General features: G+C 41.5%; 1 protein-coding gene across 2 annotated transcripts in view; it reads right to left on the bottom strand.

Annotated features, from left to right (window-relative positions):
- The window catches only part of Crybg3 (crystallin beta-gamma domain containing 3), a 119,903-nt gene that overhangs the window by 7,010 nt on the left and 100,429 nt on the right, over positions 1 to 12,464 (bottom strand). For both annotated transcript variants that reach the window (XM_038344795.1, XM_038344796.1), the window contains exons 18-19: positions 4,956 to 5,095; positions 1,674 to 1,797 (exon numbers count right to left, since the gene is read on the bottom strand). In XM_038344795.1, the coding sequence (XP_038200723.1) occupies positions 1,674 to 1,797; positions 4,956 to 5,095 (264 nt within the window). The remainder of the gene's footprint in view (positions 1 to 1,673; positions 1,798 to 4,955; positions 5,096 to 12,464) is intronic.

The raw sequence follows: 12,464 nt of genomic DNA, 5'->3' as shown, positions 1-12,464 counted from the left end.
AGAGAAATGAGACAGCTCATCTGCTACCCGTTACACTCCTGGCCTGACTTGGAGACTTTCCAGGTCTGCATGTACTACTTCCCCTTCTGGTACCCCGCACTGCCTATGGCTATGGATGATCATCCACTGTTTTGATTGACGCTACAGGTCTGTGTGGTATTGGGCTCACAACATGTAGAAGTAAGAGGGCAACATTAGGTGTGGTCCCTTAGGTGTCATCTACTTTTGAGATGGGGTTTTCACTTGCCTGGAACTCAACAACTCTTCGAGGGAAGCTGGCTAGGAGAGCCTCCTGCCCCCACTTCCCTCTTGATGGGATTACCTATGTGCACCATCATGCTTGCTTTTAAAATGGGTCCTGGTGATCAAATGAGTTTGTAATGTTTAATCCAAAACTGCTGCTAAGGGATAAGTGGGGTCTGTCTAGTATCTCTTCTTAGAGGACACTAAAACTCTATTCACTTATATATTGTTCCTTTAGAACAAATAGTTCTGAGCCTTTGGTTACTCACCACTGTGACAGGTACTAGAGATAGAGTAGTAAGTAAAATAAGTACTATAGCGTCTCAAAAGTGGTTTCCAATGGAGTAGAGATGGGTGCAATTCATCTGGACTGATGTGGTTATAAGCTAAATACAGTCTTATAGAAAAAGAACCACAATCTTAGAGGGTTTTAATTTAGACTGGAGCGATGTGGGATTACCCTCTGTGTGCTGTGATTACTATCAATGAATAAAGAAAAGTGGCTTGGCCTGGTAGGGTGGAACAGCTAGGTGGGGGAAACTAAACTGAATGCTGGGAAGAAGAAGGCAGAGTCAGGAGAAGCCATGGAGCCACTGCTGGAGACAGATGTGCTAAAACTTTGCTGCTAGGCCACAACCTTGTGGTGATGCACAGATTAATTGAGATGGGTTAAATTAAGATGTAAGAGTTAACAAATAAGAAGCTAGGGCTAATGGGCCAAGCAGTAATTTAAATAATATAGTTTCTGTGTGAATATTCTGGGAGTCTGGGCAGCCAAGAAACAAACAAGTGGCCTCCCCTTCTTACTTTAATGGAGAGATTAGGGAGGCATCTAGGAGGACCTGGCATATTGGATTGAATTAGAAGGATAGTTAAGAACTAGTTTGGCAAAGAATGAGGAAACATTCTACACAGACGACACAACCTTGTTACCAGCTGGTTGGAAAGGCCCTCTGGGCGTGGGTGCATATGATACAGACATGTGAGTGAGGAGACAAGGCTGGGGAAGCAAGGAGGAGTCAGATTGTATCCTAGTGCAGTGGGAAGCTTTGGAACATAAGACTGACAAGCAGTAGGCGTGTGATAAATACTACTTTAAATCGCTAGGATTCAACCTGAAGGTTACATAAGAAAAAAATCCAAAGTAAAATTCAATATTAAGGATCATTTTTTTTTTCATTTTTTAATCACAGAATTTACAGTATTTTAACTTTTGTGAAAAGAATATGACTGATGGTATTTTGTATTCAACACTAAAACCCAATATATAAAATTTTATGAACTGGCTAAAATGTGTAAGATTCCTATAAGAATATAACCTCCCTTTCATTACGTAAGTAACCAAATGGTCAATATTTCAGATACTATGGTTTATGACATTTCTGCCAGAAAAGTCAAGCTATCTAATGTGTTGGTTCTATAATTCTTACCTGCTTCATAGGGCGGATAGAACCAATTGTTTTCCACCCACTAAATGCTGTCCAGTTTGGGATCTCGTTAGGCACAAGGAGGATTTGCCTTCCCAAGAAATTGGATCCTTCATAAGCTATCCATCTGCAAGAAAGCAAAAAAAGAAAAAGGTGGAAGACTGTAGACAACAAAAGTATCCTCTTACTAAAAACAACTGTTACGCCATTTTGCTTTACAGCTCCGAGGTCTGCAGACTCTAAAAGTATATAAGCACACATTTTTCCTTGGTAGAGGTCTAGAAGATGGTGACCGCATGTGGAGTCAGAATGAAATGCCAGGCTCCTGTACTTACAAAGTGAATGAGGTTCCCTCCACCTGTAGAATTCTCTATGCCTTTGACACAGCAAATCTCAAAGCACTTTAATACTGAAAAGACCTCCCACCCTTACATAGAAGAAAAAAAAATCCTTCCTTCCTTAGGTGGTCACATGTACTTCAGAGCTTCTCCAAAGAGCTGAAACTTCTCTAGAGATTTCTTTTAAAACTCTGCTCACAACTCTCTAAGGCCACCAAGGACTACCTCCAGAGATTCAATGATGGCTCCTTTGCAAACCTTCCCTGACACTGTTGTACTCAATCTTAGTTGTGTGAAAGTGCTTAGGGCCTTGGGCAAGAACCAGGAACTGCTGGGGCAGTCCTGTCCATTTCTTCCCAGCCTGGCTATGGCTGCTTTTGCGTCACTACAACAGTTTCCTAAGTGTTGAAGCAGGTCTACAAACTGAAAACACTCTCTGGCCCGCAAAAGAACAGTTTGCTGAGCCCTGTGCTCACTGGTTACCAAACTGGGTAACTAAACACTAGGATTGCCAGAAGAACCCCACATTTTAAGAGGGACTCAAGGTCTCTGAGACACTTTAGAGAAAGTGTGGAGGATGAGGCTTGCTTCAGACACAGTACTCTAGAAGTACAGGATGCTTTGTCTAACATTTGATCAGTCTGTAACCCAAGAGATGAGGTACGGAGAACCAGCAGCAGGGAAGTGTGCTGTGTACTAGGGGAGCGTTCCCGGAAACAGGTTCTCTCAAGACTTGTGGACCAGTGTCCCTTAAGGTCCTATGTGAAGCACTTGGTCTGCAGCAGATAGTCTGCAAATACCTGGGATGTATTTGAACATTCAGGATATGGCACCTGGTGGGAGGTCCTTAGAGGAACACTGGTACCCTGGTCCCATCCTTCTGCTTCGTGGTTCATGATGTTGTTTTTTCTCCAACTCACATTCCTATCCTGGTATGCTAGACTGAGGTCTGAAGCATTCTGGCTGTTAATCTCAGACTAGAACATTAAGAACAAGACAAATCTTTTCAAAGTGCCTCAGGCATTTTGTTATAGTGACAAAAGTCATTGCTGCTATAGCAGTGGCTTCTGCCCTTTAGTTTTACAGAGGGACACTGGTTAGTGCAGGAAAAGATACCAATTCCTACAGAAGGTTGTGGGCAGGAGGGAGGAACCAAAGAAAGCCTGAATTGTTAACTCCAAAAAGCTTCCATAGAGTCCTGCCTCAAACTGACATTTGTGATGGAAAGTTCCTTTTCCTCACAACTGAGATTAGGATTGGCCAAATGATGGGCATATTGAGGCAGCGGGGTAGGGAACCTTCCCTGCACAAATCCAGACAACCATGTGCAAAGGCAGGTCATGATGACCACAGATGCTTAGCCACCTCTCCAGCTTTCAGCACTTGAATGTCACACATGGAAAAGGTATGTGGGATCTCATTACTATCATGGATCCACATGACTTGTCATAGAGTAGATGGTTCGGCATGAAATGCTATCCTGGATACCCACTGTAGCCAAGGAAGGGCTTTAAACAGATACACTACCCTTGAATTTTATCTAGTAATTCTGTTATGGAAAAAGAAGAATGATAGATTTTTTAAAAAGCTACCAAGAATAAATAGTGTCAAGGTGAAACTACACATTTTCTAGAAAGGAGTAAAAATAGGACAGTGAGAACTCCAGCAGTGTGTCAAATACTGGTTTAACTTAGATATGTAAAAAAAAAAATGTGAAACTCCTATACAGGGTTTTGAAATGCAACTCAAATGGTCCTAGTTCACTGGAAAGTAATATTCTGGAATCCTATACAAAGACAATAAACCAATTAATTTTAATAAAGGCCAAACCATGTGAAATGCTTTTCAGAGGAAAACTTAAATTGTTATATGTGTGCATTACATAAGAGCCATTTTGTAATAGTTGACTTAATTTTCAATTTATCTTCTTGACTTTTATTGATTACCCCATATTTTTTGAGATATATTTTTCTCTACTCCCCTCCTTTCCTTCCCCCTCCCCTATGTTTCCCTTATTCCTAATTTACTCAGGAGATCTTGTCTTTTTCTACTTCCCATGTAGATTTGATTCATGTATGTATCTCTTAGGGTCCTCTTTGTTGTCTAGGTTCTCTGATTACCCCATATTTTTAAACAGGTAATTATTACACAAGTTAAAAGCCATAAGCAATAAAAAGTCATTTTTATATTAACTATCACTAGCTATGCATGTTTTCATAGTTGAGTTTTGGTTGAAAATATCAGCAATACTAGAGCAAGAACAGGCTCCTGTTCCACACTCTCAGGAATGGACAGAGGCAGATTTCCCGGGAAACGAAGCTCCAACTACAGGCTCAACAGCCTCTGCTGAACAAAGATGCTCAAGTACTACCCATTTTGTACATTAATAACAATGTTTTTAAAAGATAGTTTCCTAAAATGTAAGCACACAGGGCCTGTGCAAATCAGCTCCACTCTGACTAGTAACAGAAATTAATGGAAACGTTGGTAGGCAGGATGCATCAACCAGTGAAAATGAGCATTTCAGTAGGAACTGCTTTTGGACAAATGAGCTGTCAGGTCAAAGTAAAATCAAACCATCTTAGTCTTGTAAATAGTCACTTGCCTTATACAGGCAATGATACTCATAGCCAAAATTATGATTTCACGGAATTTTTCCTGAAAGGGAAGTAGGTCCAAGTAAGAAAAGCTACCTGGTGGAACTGCATTATGATCAATGCTCTCCGGGGTACCAATCTTCCCCAAAAGGTTCTTGTCCAGATCCAGATCACTGCATAGCAGCATGTACTGGGCATGGCTCCATCTCCTCTTACATAAACAGAAGCTACTACTGTAGCAAGAGGAACAGGAACAAGAGCACCAGCAGGCCAATGCAGCAGCAGCGGTGGGAAAACAGCAACTGAGCAACCCTACTGAAGTCAGGGCTGAGCTCCTCTCCCATACTCACAATCCACTCTTTATCCACACAGACTGGGTATAGAAGTGGAGGTCCTTGTTCAAAACAGAATTCACAGCATCTTCAAGATGTAACTCTCTTCCCTCACAGTGTTCCAGGGCAAACAGGCTGATGGAAGGTTCTTCAAAAACCTAACACACAAAGAGAGAAAAAGCATTATCACAGGTGTGGGCACACCTGAAAGACAACCTAGTCTTAAATACATCCCCGGGAGAAAAAGAAAGGGCATAAAAACACCAATAGAATATGCACACAGGTGCAGTTTTCTCACTGAAACTAGTTCATGTCAGACAATAGAAGCAATGTTCTTTTTCACTCACTATTACATGTATGATAGCAAGAGACATGAGAAATGGGATACCAAAACAAGGCCACACCCTAGTGTTTGAGGCATTATTAACTAGCAGATAAGTTGGAAGAATTATAGTAATAGTATAATGTAACATGTAGTATAAAAATAATAAACACAGCTGATGAGAGTACTCAGGAAAAGCACGGTTACTTTTTAGCAGGAAGAAGAATCAATGACAATGCATGGATATGATGGTACATGACCAAAACGATGCAGCAGACGTAGAGGGGTGAAGGTTGAGGGAAGGGGCTTCGTGAAAATAAGACTGAGAAGGGTGTACCTGAGGGACACAGACATGCATGGGCTTAGTTAGAGGAGGAGCCAGCAGAACCAACCAGCAAGAAAACAAGTCCTAGAGGAAAGGTGTTAGATGTGCTCACTGACTGTCTTCATGGGCCGAGTTGCCACATTCCCTGCTGCTCTGACAGGGCAGACGAACTGCCAAGGCCGTCAAAACTGCAGTGAAGCAAGTTGATCTAAAGGAAGCAGTATCCAAGCAGTCAGGACAGTGGCTGGTCAAACATGCGTAAATAAAAGTGCTTAGCGTCTCATTTTCGTGTTTATCTATGTGAAGACGCATGTGTGTTGAAGCCAGGCTTCAGAGGACTGTAGGAATGGTAACAGAGCAGAGGTGCTGTCAAGTGAAAGGGGGAAGTACTGCAGGTGGCACAGCCTGGGAGAGGGTACAGGAGGGAATCAGGAGAAAAGTCAACTAAAACTAAGTAGCAGGGAACGTGTCACAGGAACTCCTTCCAGTTGAAATATTTTTTAAGAGAGAAAACAAAATATCAAAAACCAACTGGCTCTCTCACAAGTGACCTGCATACATACTTGCAATGGAGCAAGATGAGTGGTGAGCCCTTCCAGAGGTGTTTGGGACTGCAAAAGTACAGAACCCTTTAAATGTCCATCAAGAGGGACTGGCTCAACAAACAAGGCAACTCCTCAGAGGAATCCTAGGGAGCCGTGGGCAGGACAAGGAGCTCTTTATAAAGAGATCACCAAGGCAGAGTCAGGAAAAGAGATGATATGTAATAGCATATTTCACAGGAGACTGCTTTACAGAAAAAGGAAAATTCATACATACAAGTATGTACTTTTATATGCGCTAAACTTTGTCTAAAAAAATTACTGCCTTTTCTGAGACTGTGTCTAAGAAAGCAAAGGGCACAAGAAGAACAAAAGCTTTTATTAGATGCCTTTTGCTGATTTTTGACTTTGAATCCTAGTAATTTATAATTTATTCAGAAATGAATATGGGTAAATATTGTTTGTGTGTGTGTGTGTGTGTGTGTGTGCGCGCGCACACACACACACACACTGTATGATTTTCTTAATATGGCCACTAGGAAATTTATCCAGCAACACCATGAATAAAGAATAGAGAGATGGGAAATAATGGTGCCAATATACTAGTAGAATAATTGAGGTCCAATAAAAGGAGAACCAGACACGATATAGGGGAAGGGATAATTTAGAAACAAGGCAAAGCCAGGAAAACTGGAAGAGTGATAAAGTAGGTATGCTAAGGATACATGGAGAGGGGAAGTGCAAAGGTGCGGGGGGGGGGGGGTTTGGGGGGGGGAGCGGTGGCTAAACTGGTACAGTGTCTGCTGTGCAGTCATAAGAACCCACATAAAAGCTGAGTCTGGTGGCATACATTTGTGACCCGGGTGCTGGAAGACTGGGAACACAGATCACTGGAGCTGCTTGTGCTCAACCAGTCTAGCCAAGTTCTGAGTTCACTGATACCCTGTCTCAGAAAATAAGGTTGGAAAGTAATAAAGGAAGGCACCCCACTCAACTGTTGGTCTCTATTGCCCAACTATGTGCATGCATACACACGTTTTAAAAGTAAAAGTCATAACTAGAAGTACGGGGACATATTGTGATCCACAAGTAAACCTGTAGAAGAACCCTGCACAAGAGCTAGGAACATATCATTAAAACTGGAAATCCTTATCCTAGAATAGGAGACGGACAAGCGAGAGGGAGCTGCGGGACACATGCCGGGCTCTGATACAGACTTCAGAGAGAGGACCTGAAAAGCCCAGGAGCTGTATAACAACCAAAGCCCAAGTTGAAAGAAGACACTAGGAGGAGGATATCATTGTACTCACTGACACACAGGTGGGGACAGGTGGGGAATCATGACAGACTGACAGGAGAAGAGAGCCTTTCACACTCCAAGGGCAAGCCTGCTGAGTCACAGCCAGCAGTGAGGTTGTGTGGGTCAGCCAGTGAGGCTATTGATGGTGACCTGATGAGAAGCCCTGTTCTACTCGTGTGCCACACAGATGAAGAGAGAATCCAGGCTGTAAGGGCTGAGGAGTAAATGTCAACAAAGTGCAGACAAGGTGGGTAGACACACACACACTTGTCTTTAGAAATAATAATGTGGAGAATGAGTATAAGGTCTATGAACTTGTTTATGGGCACCACAGGAAGTCACAATGAACACAAAGACCGAACGATGGAGGACAAGAGGGATGGCTGAGACAAGGAGTAAGAAATTTAATCTAGCCGGCTGGGGCTAGTCTCACGAGCTACTGCCTCCATCTTCCGACCCCACCCACCTTGCACCCAGAAAAACCGTCCCTTCTACCTCCCCTCTTCGGGTCCATAACATCTCCAGCTCAGCCCAAGCAGGGCGCTGGGACTGCGTAGGGAGTGCAACCAGCGGGCAGGAGCTTCTTTGTTTCATTAGCCTGCCTGCGGCAAGGTAGGCCCTCTCCAGAACTCCCTGGCCAGCAAAGACAGTGGACATTAAGACCAGAAGACACATCTAGGAGGACCAGAAGACACATCTAGGAGGACCAGAAGACACATCTGGGAGCAAAGACACCGAATACTAGCACCAGAAGACTCATCTGGGAGCAAAGACACCAGATATTCATACCAGAAAACACATCTGGGAGCAAAGACATCAGATCTTAAAACCGGAAGACACATCTAGGAGGCGTCCCTCAGCTACAAGGAATCCCTGATTCAGTGCTGTGGAGTCCCATCTGGACGGCTTTTCCTAGTGTATTCAAGTGTCCTGACCCTGTCCCAAGGCCACCTAACCAGAGGGGGGAGAGGCTGCCCTCCAGGCAGGTCTGAGGAGCCCTGCAAGGGAGTGTGGGCTCCTTCAGATTGTGCTGCAAGGAATAGCTCCTGCCCTGGCACTGAGGAGATCCACCCAGATTCAGTCAGAGCAAGGATTGGAACAAGTCACCAAGTCTCTCCTAGCTCCCTTTGAAGGAAGAGATGGGCAGGCGCCAATGCAAGAACTCCTCCAACAACATGAAAGGCAACATGACATCACCAGATCCAGTCATCCCGAAACAACAAGAATTGAACACCCTACTCCAGAAGAAATAGAAGAAACCGACCTTAAACAGTACTTCATGAAAATAATAGAGGACCTTAAACAGGAGATAAAAAACTGCCATAAAGAAATGGAGATGACAAACAAAAAAGTAGATGAAATAAATAAATCTCTCAAAGATACCCAAGAAAAACAAGAAAAAGCAACCAAACAGGTAAGGGAAACAGTACAAGACCTCAAAAATGAAATGGAGGTAATGAGGAAAACACAATCCGAGGGAAGACTGGAAATGGAAATTCTGAGTAAACGAACAGAAACTTCAGAAACAAGTATTTCCAACCGAATACAAGAGATGGAAGAATGGACTCTGAAGATACTATAGAGGAAATAAAATCACAGATTAAAGAACAAAACAAATCCAACAAATTCTTAACACAAAACATCCAGGAAATCTGGGATACCATGAAAAGACCAAACTTAAGAATAATTGGGGTAGAAGGAGAAGAATTACAACTCAAAGGCCCAGAAAATATATCAAACAAAATTATAGAAGAAAATTTCCCCAACCTAAAGAAGGATATTCCTATGAAGCTACAAGAAGCCTACAGAACACCAAATAGACTGGATCAAAAGAAAGCATCCCCATGCCATATAATAATCAAAACAAAACATACAGAATAAAGAACAGATATTAAGAGCTGCAAAGGAAAAAGGTCAAGTAACATACAAAGGGAAACCTATCAGAATTACACCTGACTTCTCACTGGAAACCATGAAAGCCAGAAGGTCTTGGATAGATGTGCTACAGACACTAAGGGAACATGGATGCAATCCCAGACTTCTCTACCCGGCAAAGCTAGCATTCACCTTCAATGGAGAAAACAGATATTCCAGGACAAAAACAGATTTAAACAATACGCAGCCACAAATCCAGTCTTGCAGAAAGTAATAGAAGGAAAATCACAAACCAAGGAGTCCAACAACGCCCACAATAACTAAGGCATCTAGCGACCCTTCACCAGCACAACTAGAAGAAGGGAAACACACAAACTCTACTACAAAAAAAATGACCGGAGTTAACAACCACTGGTCATTAATATCACTTAATATCAATGGACTCAATTCACCTATAAAAAGGCACAGGCTAAGAGATTGGATACGAAAACAGGATCCAACATTCTGCTGTTTACACGAAACACACCTCAACCACAAAGACAGACACCTACTCAGAGTAAAGGGTTGGGAAAAGGTTTATCAAGCAAATGGACCCAAGAAACAAGCAGGTGTGGCCATACTAATTTCTAAAAAAGTTGACTTCAAACTAAAATCAATCAGAAGAGATGGAAAGGGACACTTTATACTCATAACAGGAAAAATCCTTCAGAATGAAGTCTCAATCCTGAATATCTATGCCCCTAATATAAAAGCTCCCACTTATGTAAAGGAAACATTACTAGAACTCAAGGCAGCCATCAAACCACACACCCTAATAGTAGGAGACTTCAACACTCCTCTCTCACCAATGGACAGGTCAATCAGACAGAAACCTAACAGAGAATTGAAAGACTTAATGGAGGTAATGAACCAAATGGACTTAACAAACATCTATAGAACATTCCACCCAAATAGGAAAGAATATACCTTCTTCTCTGCGGCTCATGGAACCTTTTCGAAAATTGACCATATACTTGGTAACAAAGCAAGCTTCCACAGTTACAAAAAAATATTAGTAACCACCTGTGTCTTATTGGATCACCATGGATTAAAATTAGAAATCAACAACAATGCTACCCCCAGAAAGCCCACAAACTCATGGAAACTGAACAGTCAACTACTGAACCACACCTGGGTCAAGGAAGAAATAAAGAAAGAAATTAAAGTCTTTCTTGAATTTAATGAAAACCAAGACACAACATACTCAAACCTATGGGACACAATGAAAGCAGTGCTAAGAGGAAAGTTCATAGCACTAAGTGCCTACTTAAAGAAAATGGAGAAAGCACTCATTGGTGACTTAATAGCACACCTGAAAGCTCTGGAAAAAAAAGAAGCAGACTCACCTAGGAGGAGTAGAAGACTGGAAATAATCAAACTGAGGGCAGAAATCAACAAAATAGAAACACAGAAAACAATCCAAAGAATCAATGAAACAAAAAGCTGGTTCTTGGAGAAAATCAACAAGATTGACAAACCCTTAGCCAAACTAATAAAACGGCAGAGAGAGAACACACAAATTAATAAGATCAGAAATGAAAAGGGGGACATAACCACAGACACAGAGGAAATTCAGAGAATCATTAGATCTTACTACAAAAGCCTGTATGCCACAAAACTGGAAAATGTAAAAGAAATGGACAGTTTTTTAGATAAATACCATATACCAAAGTTAAACCAGGACCAGGTAAATGCTCTAAATAGTCCTGTTAGTCACGAAGAATTAGAAACTGTTATCACAAACCTCCCTACCAAAAAGAGCCCAGGACCAGATGGTTTTAATGTGGAATTCTACCAGAACTTCCAAGAAGACCTAATATCTATACTCCTTAAGGTATTTCATAATATAGAAACACAAGAGTCACTGCCAAATTCCTTTTATGAAGCTACAGTTACCCTGATACCTAAATCACACAAAGACTCAACCAAGAAAGAGAATTACAGGCCAATCTCACTCATTAACATTGATGCAAAAATTCTCAAAATACTGGCAAACTGAATCCAGGAACACATTAGAAAAATTATCCACTACGATCAAGTAGGCTTCATCCCAAAGATGCAGAGCTGGTTCAACATACGAAAATCTATCAATGTAATCCATCATATAAATAAACTGAAGGAAAAAAACCATATGATCATCTCATTAGATGCTGAAAAAGCATTTGACGAAATTCAGCACCCCTTTATGATAAAGTTCTTGGAGAGATTAGGGATACAAGGGTCATTCCTAAATATAATAAAGGCTATTTACAGCAAGCCGAGAGCTAACATCAAATTAAACGGAGAGAAACTCAAGGCCATCCCACTAAATTCAGGAACGCGACAAGGCTGTCCACTCTATCCTCATCTCTTCAATATAGTGCTTGAAGTTCTAGCAATAGCAATAAGACAACATAAGGGAATCAAGGGGATTCGATTTGGAAAGGAAGAAGTTAAACTTTCGTTATTTGCAGATAATATGATAGTGTACATAAGCAACCCCAAAAACTCCACCAAAGAACTCCTACAGCTGATAAACTCCTTCAGTAATGTGGCAGGATACAAGATCAACTCCAAAAAATCAGTTGCCCTCCTATACACAAAGGATAAGGAGGCAGAGAGGGAAATCAGAGAAGTATCACCTTTCACAATAGCCACAAATAGCATAAGATATCTGGTAGTAACTCTAACCAAGGAAGTGAAGGATTTATTTGACAAGAACTTTAAGTCTTTGAAGAAAGAAATTGAAGATGATACCAGAAAATGGAAGGATCTCCCTTGCTCGTGGATTGGGAGGATCAACATAGTAAAAATGGCAATTCTACCAAAAGCAATCTATAGATTCAATGCAATCCCCATCAAGGTCCCAACAAAATTCTTCAGATATTGAGAGGACAATAATCAACTTTATATGGAAAAACAAGAAACCCAGGATAGCCAAAACAATCTTATACAATAAAGGTACTTCTGGAGGCATTACCATCCCTGACTTCAAACTCTATTACAGAGCTACAGTATTGAAAACAGCTTGGTATTGGCATAAAAACAGAGAAGTTGACCAATGGAATCGTATAGAATACCTGGATCTTAAACCACAAACCTATGAACACCTGATTTTTGATAAAGGAGCCAAAAGTACACAATG

This window comes from Arvicola amphibius, chromosome 10, assembly GCF_903992535.2.
Source record: "Arvicola amphibius chromosome 10, mArvAmp1.2, whole genome shotgun sequence".
NCBI classification, from domain to species: Eukaryota; Metazoa; Chordata; class Mammalia; order Rodentia; family Cricetidae; genus Arvicola; species Arvicola amphibius.
The sequence above is the reverse complement of the archived record's forward strand: the minus strand, read 5'-3'. Positions and strand labels throughout refer to the sequence as shown.